This window comes from Poecile atricapillus, chromosome 15 (genome assembly GCF_030490865.1).
Source record: "Poecile atricapillus isolate bPoeAtr1 chromosome 15, bPoeAtr1.hap1, whole genome shotgun sequence".
In the NCBI taxonomy this organism is placed as follows: domain Eukaryota; kingdom Metazoa; phylum Chordata; class Aves; order Passeriformes; family Paridae; genus Poecile; species Poecile atricapillus.
This window is the reverse complement of record NC_081263.1, coordinates 1,366,687-1,382,677: the sequence shown is the minus strand read 5'-3', so window position 1 is coordinate 1,382,677 and position 15,991 is coordinate 1,366,687. Positions and strand designations below refer to the sequence as shown.

The window sequence follows — 15,991 nt, the reverse complement described above, 5'->3', positions numbered from 1 at the left end:
CAATCTGTGCAAAAGAATTTAATGCAGTAAAGATGGGGGTAATAGTCGTTCTCATTTGTCCTTTTATGTGAAACAGATTTTATTTTAAATGTACACTCTGAGTAGCTTACCCATACCCAGAGAGTTGTTTACCAGGGTAAAAACAGAGTTACCCAGAGGATAAAGAGAGCAGGAGTGGAGGTGAGGGGCTGTGCTGGGCTCTTGTGCTCAGCTCAGGACACCCTGAGCACGTCTGGGTGGCAGTGGGACACAGGGATGTCCTGCCCTGTGCTGCTGGCAGGCAGCACATCCACTCATGTGCTCCACATCTGCTCCAAAGAGCTGGGCTGAGGTGTGGAACTTCTGTCCTCTGCTGCTTCTGCTTCACCTCAGGGTCCTTTTGTACGGGTGCCTCCACCCTGTGACAAAAAGTGATGCAAGTTGCCATTGACCAGGACTATTAAAAATAAGAACAAATCAAATGCCCTGTAATGGTCTCACTGAAGCATTTCCCTGCTCCAGCAGCAATGGTGTCACTGCCATGGGGAAAACAGCTCAGAAAAGCTCTGGGAAGGGCAAGGGATGCTGCCCGCAGGGGCAGAACTCCTCTGCACCCTTGTGAATCTGAGATTAGGGTTTGGAAGAAAAAGGCACATTTATAAGGATCAGCATTCTCTCTGTCAAGTTTTAATACCTGATCTTTCCTGGAGACACCCCAGAAGGCAAATTCTCTGAGGGAAATCTCTGTTTGCAGCAGTGACCCCTGAGGAGAGGAGCTTCCCAGCACAGATGGAACGTGAGCACGGTGTTGGTGCCTCGCTGGAATACCCAGGGCTGATGTAAAGGAACAGGTCACACTCACCCACCCTCACACAATCCTCGGCTTTTGTTCAAGCCCCAGCTGAATCCCTGCCAGCTCTCATTACTGAAGCGTGGAACTAATTCTTACAAGCGCCGTGTTCTCCATAAATTGCCTTCAAAAGAAAGGAACCTCTTGTGTTTCACACGTGGGTGCCAGCCCTTTCCTCCAGCGCCCGTGTGCTCTCCCCAGCAGGAGCCAGCTCTGATTTCCACAGCCCCAGCTCATCCCTGTCCCACTCCAGCCCTCAAGAACATCATGCCACAAAGCCCTGGGTGACAGCAGGGCCCGCAGGAAATATCAGGTGTTAACATGCAATAAAAAGCTGACACGCTTGGCTGAGCTGGGATCGCAGAGCCTGGCCCAGGCAGGCCTGGCCTAATGTGGGGCTTTATAGAGGTGGCAGGTAAGGACTAATTACAGCCCCTGCTCTCCATCAGGGCTGGCTTGTCAGCTTGACTTAGGGGCTGAAGTGCCTCTGGTCACACCGGGGCTCTCTGCCCCTAAAGAAACGTGGGGAGTAAATCTGAGGTGCTGAAAGAAATACTGCAGCAGGAATTACACTGTGGGGAAGGTTTTATATGTGTTGGGGTGAATTAATGACTGGGTTTGGGGTTTTTTGGAAAGGAAAAAAAAACACAACAAACTTTGTGCACAAATACATAGTTTAAAATATATTCTCTTTCAAACGCCAGCTATTTTAACAACAGTGTAAATCAGATTTTACAGACCACATATTTCAAGTATGAAGTTCATTAAATGTGTGAAATTCTAGATTAGCTGCCGGGTGTGGCCAGAGCCCCAGTAATGAATTGTAAATTCTGTTCAGGATATAATATCAGATTCCCTTGCCCTGGCGCTGATATGAAAGGACTAAAGCCACCTTTTCTAAACAGTCATAACCTTTCTTTATAATCTTTATTTAGTTTAGCCATCATATGATATAATGAATGACTGCATCAGTGTTTCCATCCTGAACCTAATGCACAGGTGTTTAACTTCATTAATTTGTGTTTTTTTTTATTATTAAACCAACTTATGTCTCAATGTAACTGAAATCAATGCTATCAATTTATACAGCTTTTTGCCAGTGCCCTGACAGTGGGTGGTTGGCTGTCTTTAGGTTTAAGAATATCACCCTAAACTACAATTCTCTCTCAATTTGTGTGAAAAAAAAAATGGTTAATTAATGATGTTCTCGTTCCATAGACCCTTCCATGAGCTGGGAGCGAGGTGGCAGAGGGAGCAGATGTTTCCTTGTGCTGTGGTGTGCAGCTGAGGTCTCAGTGGTGCCCAGCTCCCCTGGCAGGCTCAGGCAGGACAGAATTCCAGGTGTTCTGTGCCCCAGGGATGGGCACTGCCCACAGCAGCTCCAGGGTGGATCCAGCTCGTGCCTCTGGACCTGCACAGCCTGGCCTTGTTGTTTCTTCCTCCCCCTTTCCCTCCTGCACTATCCAAAGGGAAGGAGGTTCACGAGCCGGTTCTAATCCTGATTAACCAATAACGGGAATTTTCCAGGTAGCTGGGCCTGAAAATCCAGGGCTAAGTAGAAGAATTGGCATCTCTCACTCATGGCTGTTGGTTGGAGACCTCTTCCCAAAGCAGACTTTTCAATTGGAGATGAAAAGCAAGTTCTTATTTGCAGGAAATTCAAGCAGTTCTGGTTCCAGACCCGGAGAGCTCTGTGTGGGTGGATTCTCTGGAGCTCAGTACAGGATCAGACACTCTGTAACTCAATCAAGAGAGTGAATACATTATTAACAGTTATTTAGACGAGTGCACGGTCAGGAATGAGCCTGAAGAGGTCCCACAGTGTGAGGATGCTCCAGCAGTGGCCGGGAAGGGCAGGGAGGTGCCAAATGGCAGGAGCTGGGCACCTCGGGGCTGTGCTGAGCTCCGGGAGCGCAGTGAGGACACGGCCCGAGCGTGGGAATCCTGCCCAGCCCCGCTGTGCAGCACGGCTGGGACGTGTGGAGGCTGCTCCAGGAGCCTCGTGGGCGAGGGCACACTCTCAGAGCAGTATTTACTTTGGAAGGGTGAGCAGCTTTTGTCAAAATCGCTTATTGTTGCTGTGAGACTGAAATACCTTTTGCAAGTGGAAAACAGAGATGTCTCCATGAAGTCTCTGATGATAAAATCCAGGCAGCTGCCCCAATGGCCTGAGAGCACATCCTCAGGAAGCCTTGATGCCTTATCTCCCAAAGAGCATGAGAAATAATAATAATTTCAAAAAATAATCGTTTTTATTGCCAAATGCCTGCGTGGAGCCGGGCAGGGAGGCTCATCCTCCGGCGGGGCGATGCTGTGGGCGGCTGCCAGGGGAAATCAGGGATCCCCCCGGGGCCGGGACCCCCGGGACCCCCCAAGCCCCACAGCTCTCCCCTGCCGGGCACGGAGCTGTGAGCCCGGCCGGGCTGTGCTCAGGGACAAGCTCAGCTTCCAAATCCATCCCCCGAGCCAGGGAGCTGCTCGGGGTCGGGGCCAGCAGATGCGGCTCTCCCCTGTCCCCAAAGCCAGGCACCCGCTGGGCACATCCCAGAGGGGCAGCTGGGTCGGTTTTTGGGGGGTAGGGATGCAGTCCAGAATGTGCCCCTAAAAGGAAGAGGAAGTATTCTCCTAAAGAGGGAATAAATAGCTAAAAATATTAGTTATTAATAGCTCCTTACCTCCAAAAATAAAATCCCTTAGTGATACCAAAATAAGAAAGCAAAGGAAAGTCGGAGGTATTTGGCCTTCCTTTGAAAAAGGAAGCTAAAAATAACTATATATATATAAAAATCTCTCGTTTCTAGGGAAAGTCTCTGCCCCCGCATCCAGCTTGCACAGTTATATAAGACTTGAACTACATCCCCCTCTCCTCCGCGGCCGCTCACAACGCGCTGGAGCCGCGGCCAGATGGAGAAAGGTTCCGTCAGGAAAGTTTAACTCAGCGGGGAAGCTGCAGCCAGTGGAGGACACGATTCTCTCGCTGAACTCTCCAAAAGCCTTGGAAATCTTACAGTTGTGTCATATGCTGGTTTGGGGAATGCTAGTCCGGAGGCAGCCGCCAGCCCTCTTTCACTTCTTTATTTATTTATTTTATTTATTTTTTTTTTTTTTTTTCGCGTTGCACTGAGTTTAATTTGGGTAGCAGGATTCAGCAGTTTTAAGTTGGAAAAAACTTAGTGGAAGAAGATATTTTAGGAAAAGCCTGTCATGTGAACTAGCGGGAGCCGATCAAGCCGAGCTATTAAAAGAAAGACATTGTATTTTTAGAGGCTGCAGCCTAGGGCAGCCAACCTGTGTGCCCAGAACCGCGGGCCCGGGCTGCGCCCCCGCGGCAGCTCCGCGTGGGAGGAGGCCGAGCTTTCCGTCGGGGTGGCCCATTCTCCGCTCGCTCCGGGATCCCCCTGGCACGGCCGGGTGCCCTCGGCCCCCCCGGCTCCTGGGACCCCCCTGCTCGCCCCCGGTTTGCCCCATCCCGGCTGTTCTTCACTGCCCCCGGGCCCGAAACCCCGTCCCGGCCGCGCTCTGCGCCTCCCGGTGCGGCTCTAACGGGGGTGATGCTCGGAGCCGCGGGGAGGAGATGCGACTTGCGTTAATTACTTGTTTCTCCCGGCTAGTAATTAATTAAAGTCGTTTTGCTCTCCACGCAAAGTAGCAGCTTTGGGAAACCTCGGTTTCCCTTTACTGTATCCAAAGGGGAATCCGGCGATTCCGGTGATGCTGCTGCCGGCGGGGGATGCGCTCAGAGCCGGCGGTGACACCTGTGCAGCGGATGAGGGTCTCAGGTGTGACTCCTGTGCAGGGGATACGGGGACTGAACTGTGACTCCTGTGCAGGGGATTCGGGGCTCAGGTGTGACACCTGTACCAGGGGATGCGGGGCTCAGGTGTGACACCTGTGCAGGGGATGAGGGTCTCAGGTGTGACTCCTGTACCGGGGGATGAGGCTCTCAGGTGTGACGTCTGTGTAGAGGGATGTGGGGTCTCAGGTGTGACTCCTGTGCCGGGGATGCGGGATCCTCCTGGGAGCGGAGCCGCTGCCGAGGCTTTGCGGGATCTCTCTGGTGGAGAGAGAAGGCTGTGAACGGGCAAAGCCTCCAGGTACGAGCCGGAGCTCAGGTGCAGCTTTTCGGCCCTTCCCCGCCATGCCAGGACTCAGGCAGGAACATCCAGGCGGGAGAGATGCTCAGCCCTGCCGAGGAGGCTCCCCGAGAGCCGAGGGGTGCGGGGGGGTCTCGCTGCGGGGCTCGGGGGGAGCGGTGGCCAGCGGGGTCCCCGGGCCGGGGCTCCCGGGGGAAGCCGGTTGCATAACGGGCCCGCGGGGCTGGGGAAGGTATTTCCGCCCCGACGTGTCCAAAGATGACAAAGGATAGGAAAGTGAGGTGCTCTGAGTTTCCCCGGGCTGCCTGCAGTTGCTAGCCTGCAGGACAACAAACGCGAGGAGCAGAAAGTCTGATTGCGATACCTCCTTCGAGTCGATCTGGGGAGCGAGGGAGTGAAAAATGGAAATGCGGGGCGGGTGCCAGGCAGCCCTCCGCTCTCACCCGGCCAAGTGCGGCTGCCGTGACTCAGCCGGGGCTCCGGCTGACCCCGGCGGCTCTCCCCGAGGGGCTGCAGAGCTGCCACCCTCCCCGGAGAATGCTTTATATATGTGAGCCCTTCATCCCTGCTGGGAAAGGCGCCGTGCAAGTGCAGTCGCAAGGAGGTAGCGAGCCCAGCGCCGCAGCGAGAGGCAGATGCTCCTCACACACCAGTGAAAACCATACATTGTGAGACAGCCGCAGTTCATGACATCCCCGGCTTTATTTTCCTGTTTTCTTTTGCTTTATTTTCCTGTTTATACATAGGACATGTAAACACACACGGGTTGTCTTGGTTTCGGAGGCTTCCTTGGTTATTTCACCCTTGCTAAGCTCCACGTGTATCAGTGGAAATCCATGGGGTTGCTCCTCTCCTAAATCGATCTAAAAATAGGAACAGAGAGAGGTCTGTGGAACGCCACTAAACACACTCACCTATTCTTAATTTTTCTTTTCGTCTTTGTATGAAGAATTGAGCCAGTGGTAATTAGAAGCCAAAACCTGTGCCAGTAACAAGATGGGTATTAATAGAGTGCTGGTGAATTTAAAAGACATAAATATAAGCTGGGGACTTCGCTTTTCTGAATGATTTATTCAAAGGTAAAAGCAGCAGCAGCCTGAGCTTGTCTCTGCTGGGAAGAAGGAAAACTTCTGCACAGAAGCCGCGTTGCTTTGAAAGGCTTTGCAGTTCCTGCAAGTTTTGTTTAAAAAGCACACACTGGGATTTTTAACATCATCCATATTTCTTTCTTACTCGCTCTCTAACTTTCTGCTCAACAATTAAGTGCTTGTGCTGCAGACTGAGAAAGCCGCAGAGCTGCCTTGGCCCGGAGCTGGGAGACGTCATGGATTCCTGAGTGTGAAGTTGCAGGAAAGCCCTCAGTTTGGGAGATGGAGGCGATCCAGGGGTTTCCATGGCACTGGGATAAACAGGAGGAAACAGTGAGGGAATCCCGTTATTTTACAGCATTCAAAGACTATAAACACTCGGAGCAGGGAAGGAAGTGGCCTTTCCCTCTCTAGTAACCCTCATCTCAGAGCAGAGAACTGACTTCACTTCAGGAACACGCTCAGCCCAGTTCGGATCCCTCTTTGCACCTCCAAACCCTTACTGAGGAGGCGAGCAAGAGGGGTTCCCTCTGTCCGGGCGGCACTGCTTGAAGATGGTTTAAAGGAGATTTTTATTTTTCCTTTTTTTTTTTTTTCTGTTATAGATTTTTTTTTTTTTTTTTTTTAAATTCCCGATGCAGCGAGAAACTGCCTGCAGGCTGGTACACTACCACCACATCATGAGGTCTATGGATCAAGGTAGGGTGTGAGTGCTGCCCGTCTGGGTGCTGTGTGTGTGTCCCCGTGTCTGTCCGCTCCAGGGCTCGCTCCGGGTGCGGCCCGCGGCCCCAGCCCGCTGCCCGGCGGGGTGGGCAGGAGGGGGGCACGGCCAGAGGGCCCTCGGGGAAGGGACCGGGCTGGATTTAGCTTTGCTTTGGTTTGAAGCGATCCGCCGCGGCGATACAAATCTGTCTGGAGCTGCCTCCTTTAAACTCCAGCCAGAGGGACTCTCCTCTTCCAAGCCATCACCCCGGGAGCCTCGCTGACTAACCGGGCCGCTTAACCCTTGCGCCGCCCGCCCGGCTCGGGGGCTCGGGGCGCCGCGGGCTGCCCCGGGCCCGCCGGAGGCTGCGGCAGCGCGGGCGGGGCCGGGGCTCTGTGCCCGGGGGTCCCCGGGGGTGGCCGGGGGTGGCCGGGGCTGCGGTCGGGGCCGGTGGCCGCGGGGCGGGGGAGCGGCCGGGCCGTGCTGCGGGCGGGGGTCGGGGCCGGGGGCGGCGTGCGGGGCCGCGGGACGAGGCAAGAGTTAAACGCGGAGAGAGGAGGAGCCTGCCCCGCTGTCAGCCCCGGCCCGAGCCGCCATCCCCTCCGCAGCGCGGCTGTCCCGCTGCCCGGGGGACAGGGACAGCCTTCGGGGGTGCCGCGGTTCCCTCGGGCATCCTCCGGGCTGTGAGCAGGGCGGGGCTGTGAGCCGGGCAGGGCAGGGCAGGGCAGGGCAAGGTGCGGCCGGGCTGCGGAGGCGGACGGGCTCGGCTCGCACGGAGCGGGGCACGGGGCTCCTCTCGGGGCGATGCCGGCCGGGGCTCTCCGGGCCCGGGCGGAGGATGCTCGGTGCCCTCGCCGCCCGCAGCCCCGCTCCTGCACCGCAGCCGAGCCGCAGCGAGCCCGGCTGCCCCGCTCCCCCGGGCGCTCGGAGCGCTGAGCCGGGCGGGTGGGCTGGGCTGTGACAGCGCTGCCCCTGCGGGGAGAAGGGGCCGGAGGTGCGGGAGGTGCAGAAGGGAAGGGCTTTTCCATCGGGCTCTTCCCTCGGGCCGCTCCATCCTCGGCTCCCCCGCCCGCAGCTGAGTCAGAGCCGGGGCCGCGGGGGCAGAGCGGGCTCGGGGGGACGCGGCGAGCGCTGCTGCCCTGGAGGGGCCCTGGGGAGCGGCCGCTTGTCTCCTCCTGCCGGGCCGAGCTCCCCGGGCACCTGCCAAAACACACGCGTTAACACCTACACCCAAAGGGGATCGTCCGAGGGCTCCGATTCCCGGACAAGCCAATGGAAAGGCTCTCGAGTGGCTTTATACCGCCTTAGGATCAGGCCATGGCCCTGCCTCGTGTCTCCTCGGCTTTCTCCAGACAAAACTCCCCCTCTCCTGAGCGCTCCAGCTGCTCTTAGTCACTCTCACAACAGCCCGTGGAAGTTATTTTGCTGCAGAGCAGCAAAGGGGAAGAGGAGGCTTGGTGCCCCTGTCAGTGATCTCACCTGCTGCAGGACAGCAGAGCATCAAAGCACAGGGCAGCACCACAACCCTCCCAGCGCTGGGCAGCTCTGCCTGCCCCAGGATGAAAAGCACTCATTTATTCTTTTCATTTCCAGACGGAATATTTGAGACCACAGTGGCCAGAGGAGCAGTGCAATCAGTTGCACGACAGAGCCTTGAGATGCTCCAGAAAGAACACGCTCCTGGCCCCAGGATGTATTTGTGCCTTGTGCAAATGCTTGCTCCTGTCAGTGGTGCAGGGGTGATTGCAGCAGGCTCTGCCCCAGACTTGCCTTTGTGTCACAAGGTTGCTCCCGACATTTCCAGAAGGAAAAAGCAGCATGAAACCGCAAGGGGTTAATAATTCATGGCACTTTTGGGATCGGTCTCTGCCTTTGGGAGGATTCCTGCACCCACAACAAAGTGTTGGAGTCTTACTAATGCAGGGTGTGTAAATGATGATGTGTTAATAATTTTAAGCCCTTATCCCCTTTTATGATTGGAGCAGGCTCAGGATGAGGAATGAAGGCTCTGCACAAACACCCTGCCAGCAAAAAGCTGCTTTGCTCCCCGAGCTGTGCTTCAGCAAGTCTCAGGCAGAGATCAGAGATCTTCCCCAGGTGCCCCTGGGTCCCTGTGTCATCCTGGGGTCCCACAGCTGTTAATTCTCTGTCCCCCGACCTTTCTCTCTGCCAGCCTTTGCAGCTACAGTCGGCAAACGGTTCCAGAGTCTTTTGTGCAGGGCAGGAATCACATTCACAGATGGGACACTGACAGAACTGGAGCACTCTTTTATAATATTCCAGTAGATATTCTAAGTGAAATTTCATCACTCATTTTTTAAAAAATAGCCAAGGATAATAATATCCTAGAACTTCTTTTCCACTACTGGCCTAATCTATTTTCTTTTTAAACTATGATATGTGCATTCCTTTGGTTTGCCCAGCAGACTTCAGAACTTAATGGGAACGTGGAGATATGAGCAATTTTTCCATTGTCCTTTCTTGCCAAACCACTTGAAGCTTGAAATTGGGGGGTAATATCTCTGACTCAACCTGACCCCAAAATTGAAAAGTAGTGTGTGTGTGTGTGTGTGTGTGTGTGTGTGCCTCTGAAAGGAACTACCAGATATTTCTCCCTTCTCTCTCCCTCCTTTTTTTTTCTCTAATAACACTCCCCACACTCCAGACCAAGCAAGCAGTCACTCACAGTCTGAGCTCATTTTAAAGACCTTGGATTAAGTCCATGTGCAAGTTTTAGTTGCCTGTTAAATTTCTAATGCCTGCCACATCCACCATTAGAACACTTAGATTTTTAAGACAGCATTGACTCATATTTTCTTTGAGTTTTAGCAGCTAAATAGACATGCAGCTTTCTTAATCCGCTTTTCTCTACCTCTTTTTTCTTTTAAAAAGTTTAATGTGAAAGTTTTGCAGCATTAGAGATCCAGAGTAAATTATGTATCATGTGGGACAAAAAATAATTAGCACAGACATTTGTGAGATCAAATGAAATTTCTTTATCTCAGAGCATCTTCTGATCCCTTGCATCAGTGAATTTATTGGTGCAGGGAATACAGTGGGGCAGTACAAATAGAAACTGAAAATAGTAAATGAGAAGTTATATTGGCAGTGCATTTAAACACTGAGAAATACCTTAAGTACTCTGTAACTCACAGTTTGTATTACATTAGAAGTGCTCTTTTAAGCTTTGTTTTTGGATTCCCCCAGTACCTAGGTAGTCCAGTGTTCACATTCTTTTAAAGTTTTATTAAAGTACAGCCCTGCCAAAGGCCAGCACGGATCCAACTCTGTGGAAAAGGACTCCCTCCATTCTGCAGTTCCCTGAAATGGCAGCACAGTGTATTTCCAGTTCTGCTCTGTGTGGAGCCTGCTGCAAGCATACGTGGCTGCAATTTTTGTTAATGCTGCCAAGGACAGGCTTTGCTTCAGCCCTTGAAACACCTTTTTGGCTCATGAAAACAGCTTTATAGAAAACACCCCAGGGTAATGCTGACTCCCAGATCTCAGGGTGGCTGCTGAGAGCCCAGGCAGAGCTGGGACCAGTCTCCATGATCCTGGACACAGGAGAAGAGGATCCTTGGAGAAAGGAAGGGTCTGATGTGGAAAAGACTGAGGTTTAGGACAACCAAGCAATATTTCTGGTCACTGGACACTGTGCTGCAGCCTTTAACTCCAGCCCTAATGGAAATCAAGCTTTGGGAAGCATTTGTCACGTTGTTTGGGTTTTCTTCTTTGATTTGGATGATGATTCTGAGTGAATACACTGGGCTGAAGAGCCCACAGTCTAAGTCTAGGAGCTTCCCTGCCTTTCCTTCACCAGTAATTATTAATGACAGACTGTGGGCAGTATTTGTCAGTTATGTAGTTATTAACAGCTGAAACTTAAACAATTTATAATGTTTTATTTTCATTGTGGGCTCAAGAGCCTGTTTTGGGTCTAGACTAAACTCCACTCAGCCTTTGGAAGGCTCCAGAAACTACAGCTGTCACTTGAGCTGAATTCTGCAGCTGCCTGCACCCACCAATGGCTTCGTGCCCCTCTAATATTTAGGCCAGATCTGTATTTTGTGCATTTGTAGCATTTCTGCTCGAAATGACACACAGGTAGGTTGAAACCCAGTCCCCAGAGCGTTCCAACTCCCATCTCTGTGCACTCAGAGCACGTGGAAACTCTTGTTCCTGTAGGTTGTGACCATGTGGGACCGTGTCCTCGTGTGCCCTGAGAGCTGCAGGGACACCCTCCATTAAAGCCTGGGGGCTCTTGCTCCTTCACATCTGTCAAGCTGTCTGCTGGGCAAAAAACCCTGGATCCCATCAGCTGAGCTAATTCCTTGATTTCTCTAACACTTTTCTCAGTGCTGTCTTGTCACCCTCACTCCTGGCCAGAGTCAGAATCGATGGTTACGTGTGTTAGCAGCGAAACTCCTTCGCATGGCACGCTCCTCTTGGAAAGCAAAAGGTACCTTTTCCACTTGTGGAGTGTTACTAATCCTAGGAGTAGCTAAGTTTGAAACTTCACATGCCTAACAGATTGCAGGCAAGCTGGGAAGTAAAGGATGGGACAGAGCTTTAGCAGAAGTCGGGGTTGTCTCCCCACGCCCTCCTGCCCATCACCTGTATCTCACTTAAAAAGCCCAGTGTTTTTGTTTGTGCCATTTCTTTCTGTGGCTAATGAAACTGATCCAGTCGTGCTGCGTGTGGTGTTAGCTGTGAGGATGACAGCTCTCTTTAGTGCTAAGCCAAGATCAGCAAGTATATTTTGTTTTTCTAGTGAATTTCATATAGAAGAGCCAATGATAAAAGGCCAGTGCTCAGCAAATGGAGGGGATCACTGGACAACAGATATAAACAATTCAGTTTAATAGATGTTTAAACAATTCATAACAAATCAGGCCCTTGGAGAGAGCAGCACAGGCTCCCCGAGGGGAGGCAGCATCTGCAAACACCTCAGTGAACACTGCAGGCTCACCTGCCCTTTCTCAGTCACTTTTCCCCATCCCCTGGCACTTTCCAGTAACTAATTAATGCCCCAAGGTGTGATTCGGGTGTGACTGCTCCCCACCCAACCTGATGCAGCCTCACAGCAGCTCTGGCTGCCCCCGAGGGCCCTGTCAGCCCCTGTGTGCTGTTTGTGCTCCAGGGGACCAGCCAGCACCGGGCTTCTCCAGAAACCCAGTGAAAAACCTGCCTGCAAACTGCAGGGAAACTCGGACTGCCTGTCCTCTGGACGAGCAAAAGGGTGTGATGAGGAGGCAATTTGCCGTCCCTTGGCTGGACACACTAATGAGAAAGGCAGTAGGTTACAAGCCCAGCTGCAGAGATTCTGCTTCATCTGTGCTTTAAACAGACTTTCTGTGACCTTAGGCAAGGAACGTAGGGTCGGATTTGTCTTGCAGTTAATGCCGTCGTGCTGACAGGCTTAGCAAATAAAAACAAGCTGAAGTAAACACCAAAATACTTCTTTAATGATCTCGGTCCCTCTGCCTTTGCCTCCCTGCCCTGTCTACAGACTAGGAGCATTTTTCAAACTCTCAGAGCCGATGACAGCCATCTGCACACTCACAAAGGGCACCACACAGGCAGGTGAGCGAGGGAACAGCCCTCTGACCGCAGATGCTCTGGGCACACACAGCCAGGGCCCCCAGTTACCCACAGTGAAGTCACTGCTGGCTGGAGCAGCCGTCCCAGGGCTGGAGACTGTCGGGGGACAGTGACCAGCACCCCGAGCAGGGCCAGGAGAACAGGGCATGAATGGAGTCAATGTGGAGGAGGTGGCCGGGGCGCCCTGGGTCAGCAGGGAACGCGGCGAGCGCCCATCCTCTGAACCGCTGTTTGTGAGCCAGGCAGGAGGAGAACAGAGACCTTGTGCCCGACGGACCCGACGCCTCTGAAGGTCTCCAGGCAGGAGAAGCCATCCCGTGCGAGCAGCCAGCCCGCAGCCCGCGGCGGGAGCACATGGCGAGGGATGCTCGAAGCCTGCAGAAGGCGAGGGCAGCTCTGCGCTGCCGGGAGCGGCGGGGCCCTGCAGCCCTGGGCAGAGCGGGGCTGTGTGCGGGCCAGCCGGCCGTGCCCACCGCGGGGCACCGGCGTGGGGATGCTGGACCGAAGGGCTCCTTCCCGGAGGCTCCCGGGCAGGGCCGGGGCTGGGTAGCCCGGGCTGGGTGCCCGCGTTCCCGGGCCGGTGCCGGGTGGCCGGGGTTGGGTGCCCGTGTTCCCGGGCCGGGGCTGGGTAGCCGGGGCTGGGTGTCCGTGCTCCCGGGCCAGGGCTGGGTACCCGTGTTCCCTGGCCGGTGCTGAGTGACCGGGGCTGGGTATCCGTGATCCCGGGCCGGTGTTGAGTAGCCGGGGCTGCGTGTCCGTGTTCCCGGGCCGGGCCGGTGCTGGGTGCCCGTGTTCCCGGGCCGGTGCTGGGTGACCGGGGCTGTGTGCCCGTGTTCCCGGGCCGGTGCCGGGTGGCCGGTGCTGGGTGCCCGTGTTCCCGGGCCGGTGCAGGGTGACCGGGGCTGGGTGCCCGTGTTCCCGGGCCGGTGCTGGGTACCCGTGTTCCCGGGCCGGTGCTGGGTGGCCGGGGCTGGGTGCCCGTGTTCCCGGGCTGGTGCTGTGTGACCGGGGCTGTGTGCCCGTGTTCCCGGGCCGGGGCCGGGTGGCCGGGGTTGGGTGCCCGTGTTCCCGGGCCGGTGCCGGGTGGCCGGGGCTGGGTGCCCGTGTTCCCGGGCCGGTGCCGGCTCCTCCCCGGGGGCGGCCCCGGCGCAGGTGCTGCCAGCAGCAGGAAGCTGCCCCGCTGCCGCCCGGGGCCCCGCGCCCGCCGCACCCTCCCGAGCCGGGGCATTTCTTGGGGTTTCCTCGCTTTATTCCCGGCCTTCTCCCCGCGCTCGGAGCGCTCGGCTCCCGCTCCCGGATCGCCATGAGCGCCGCGGGCCCCGGCCCCGACCCCGGCCCGCAGGAGGGGGGACCCGGGCACGGCCCCGGGCACGGCCCCGGCATGGCCCCGCCGGGCAGCCCGCAGGAGGAGTTCGACTTCTCCATCCTCTTCGACTACGACTACCTGAAGCCGATGGAAGGTTGGTGAGGAGCCGCCCCGGAGCCCCCGGCCGCCGCTCGGGGCACGGCGGCACCGCCTGGGGCTCTCGGCCGGCAGGTGCCTGCCCGGGCAGCTCGGTGGCCGAGCCGGGACCGAGCCGGGACCGAGCCGGGATGGAGCAGGGACGGAGCCGGGATAGAGCCCGGATGGAGCAGAGACGGAGCAGGGACGGAGCCGGGATGGAGCCTGGATGGAGCAGGGACGGAGCCGGGATGAAGCAGGGACGGAGCAGGGACGGAGCAGGGATGGAGCCGGGATGGAGCAGGGGATGGAGCCTGGATGGAGCAGGGACGGAGCAGGGACGGAGCAGGGATGGAGCAGGGATGGAGCAGGGATGCAGAGGGGCTCTCGCTGCCCCCAACCCCGTTCCTGCCCCGGGCGCTCCCGAGCACCCCGAGCCGGCCATGGCAGCGGGCTGGGCACCGCTGGCTCCGGCACGGACACCGGCAGCTGCAGCTAAAATCGAGGGAAAAAGAAAGATTTTTCAGACTGTTCCGCTTTTCTGAGCTTATGCTGTGATACTTAGAAGTGCAGTGACAAGTGTTCCCTGACTTTCTAAATGGTAATTCTGTCTGTTGGTGGTACCAAACAGGGACGCTTCCCATGAAATGTAGACTTGTGTAAGCCAGACAAAGCCGAAGGAGAGGACCCAGAGGGATGGTGTGTTGGGATATCGTCTCTAAGATACCTTGGTTTTGATTCTGCACGGTGGAGAGGTGGTGCTTCCCTGGGGCATCTCAGAGCTGTTGTGTTCCTCTAAAGGAGGAGACCTTTGAGGCCTGATCGTGGTGTCATTAGTGAAATGGAGAGTTGTTGCTGAGTTTTATTCTCTCTGTCCTTGTTTAAGTGTACAGATGTGCACCAGCATCGAAGCTGAGTGGGGATGGTGCATGTCAGCAGCTGGACAAAGTTGAATTTTCTTTCAAGGTTTCATGTAGATCAAAACATGCTGCAATAAATCCACGATGGGGAGGGGTTAACAGTTTTAATGAAAATTTTAGTGAAAATACACTGAATGTCAGTGAAAGCTTCAGATGCTGGTGTGTTCACATCTTTACAGTAAACAGTGCTGCTGTGAAGCCTTAGGTGGGAAGTTCTACAGGACATAATCGTACATAGGTGTGGGGTAGAAAGTTTAATCTTCAAACCACATAAATGCAGAGCAGCGTGTGCTTGTTGTAGAAGCAACTTCCTTCTTGAGCCTCCTTTCTTCACTTTTGAATGACTGGAAACCATAATTAGTAGTAATTTGGTTCCAAAGATGGAAATCATTAGCATAAAAAAAATATCCCAGCCATATATATGAGCATTGTAATCTGGAGAACATTCCCCCTGGCTTTGAAAAGGCACCAGCTCCAGGCTGTAAGCAATCCAGGATACATCCACAACCTTTCATGTACAGAAGATTAAAGAGTGTTTACATGAGAGCAGAAAATGGTCAAATTCTGAGCAAGGGCTTTATCCACATGCTGGTGGTAACTGATGCTCATTGTTTGTGTCCGATTCTGGCCCCATCTGAACTGAAATTGGACAAACAAATCCTGTGCAGAGGAGGATTCAAAGTGGAACCAAAACCAAAGGAGTGGGTCCCAGCCCTTCAGTCTGGTTCCTGCATTTGGAGTCCTCCCAGCCTGGTCTGCTCCACCCACTGCTCATGACAAGTCCTAAAATAACAAATCTATAAGCATGCTAAAAGGGATTTTTTAAATTAAAAAAAAAATGGAAAAATGTAAATTTTGGGCTTGAGGAATGGATTGGGCTGAATGCTTATTCCTGATAAATTTTTAAAAGGCTGGAATTTGACAGTATCCATCCAAGGTTGCGTTTTAAAAGTAGGACCTATATCACAACTTGTTGTCATGGGGATGCCAGAAATATCCTTCCTGAAAGTGACTGGCATTCAGTGGTGCTTGCGTGTGCCTGGGCCAACAGGAACACGGACTGTTACAAAAGCAACAGGGAAAAAAGGGTCAACAAAAATCCTGCAGTCAATATTATTAATATTAGGTGTTCCTCTTGAGGCCAACCATTTCCAAAAGCACCAATGCTGTGGAGAGTGCTTTTTGCCTTTACTCACCAGACTTTAATTAGCAATCTTCTCATGATTTGCAAACAAGAAACATCTGCTGAACTCAGGGGCTGCCCAGGTGAACAGGATTTGGGGAGTGTGGGCAAGGCATACACTGCTTTCAGGTG

General features: G+C 54.2%; 2 protein-coding genes across 2 annotated transcripts in view; one reads left to right on the top strand and one right to left on the bottom strand.

Moving 5' to 3' along the window:
* Positions 1-7,010: 7,010 nt before the first annotated feature.
* On the bottom strand, positions 7,011-13,620 carry LOC131585157 (collagen alpha-1(I) chain-like). The gene is made up of 2 exons (XM_058850969.1): positions 12,593-13,620; positions 7,011-7,914 (listed from the first exon to the last, which is right to left on the bottom strand). Exons 1-2 carry the CDS (start codon positions 13,618-13,620, stop codon positions 7,011-7,013), a joined length of 1,932 nt encoding a protein of 643 aa, XP_058706952.1.
* Positions 13,577-15,991, top strand: part of NFATC2 (nuclear factor of activated T cells 2) — a 74,051-nt gene continuing 71,636 nt past the window's right edge. The window contains exon 1 of the mRNA XM_058851006.1: positions 13,577-13,775. Coding sequence (XP_058706989.1) covers positions 13,619-13,775 — 157 coding nt within the window. The 5' untranslated portion in view covers positions 13,577-13,618. The remainder of the gene's footprint in view (positions 13,776-15,991) is intronic.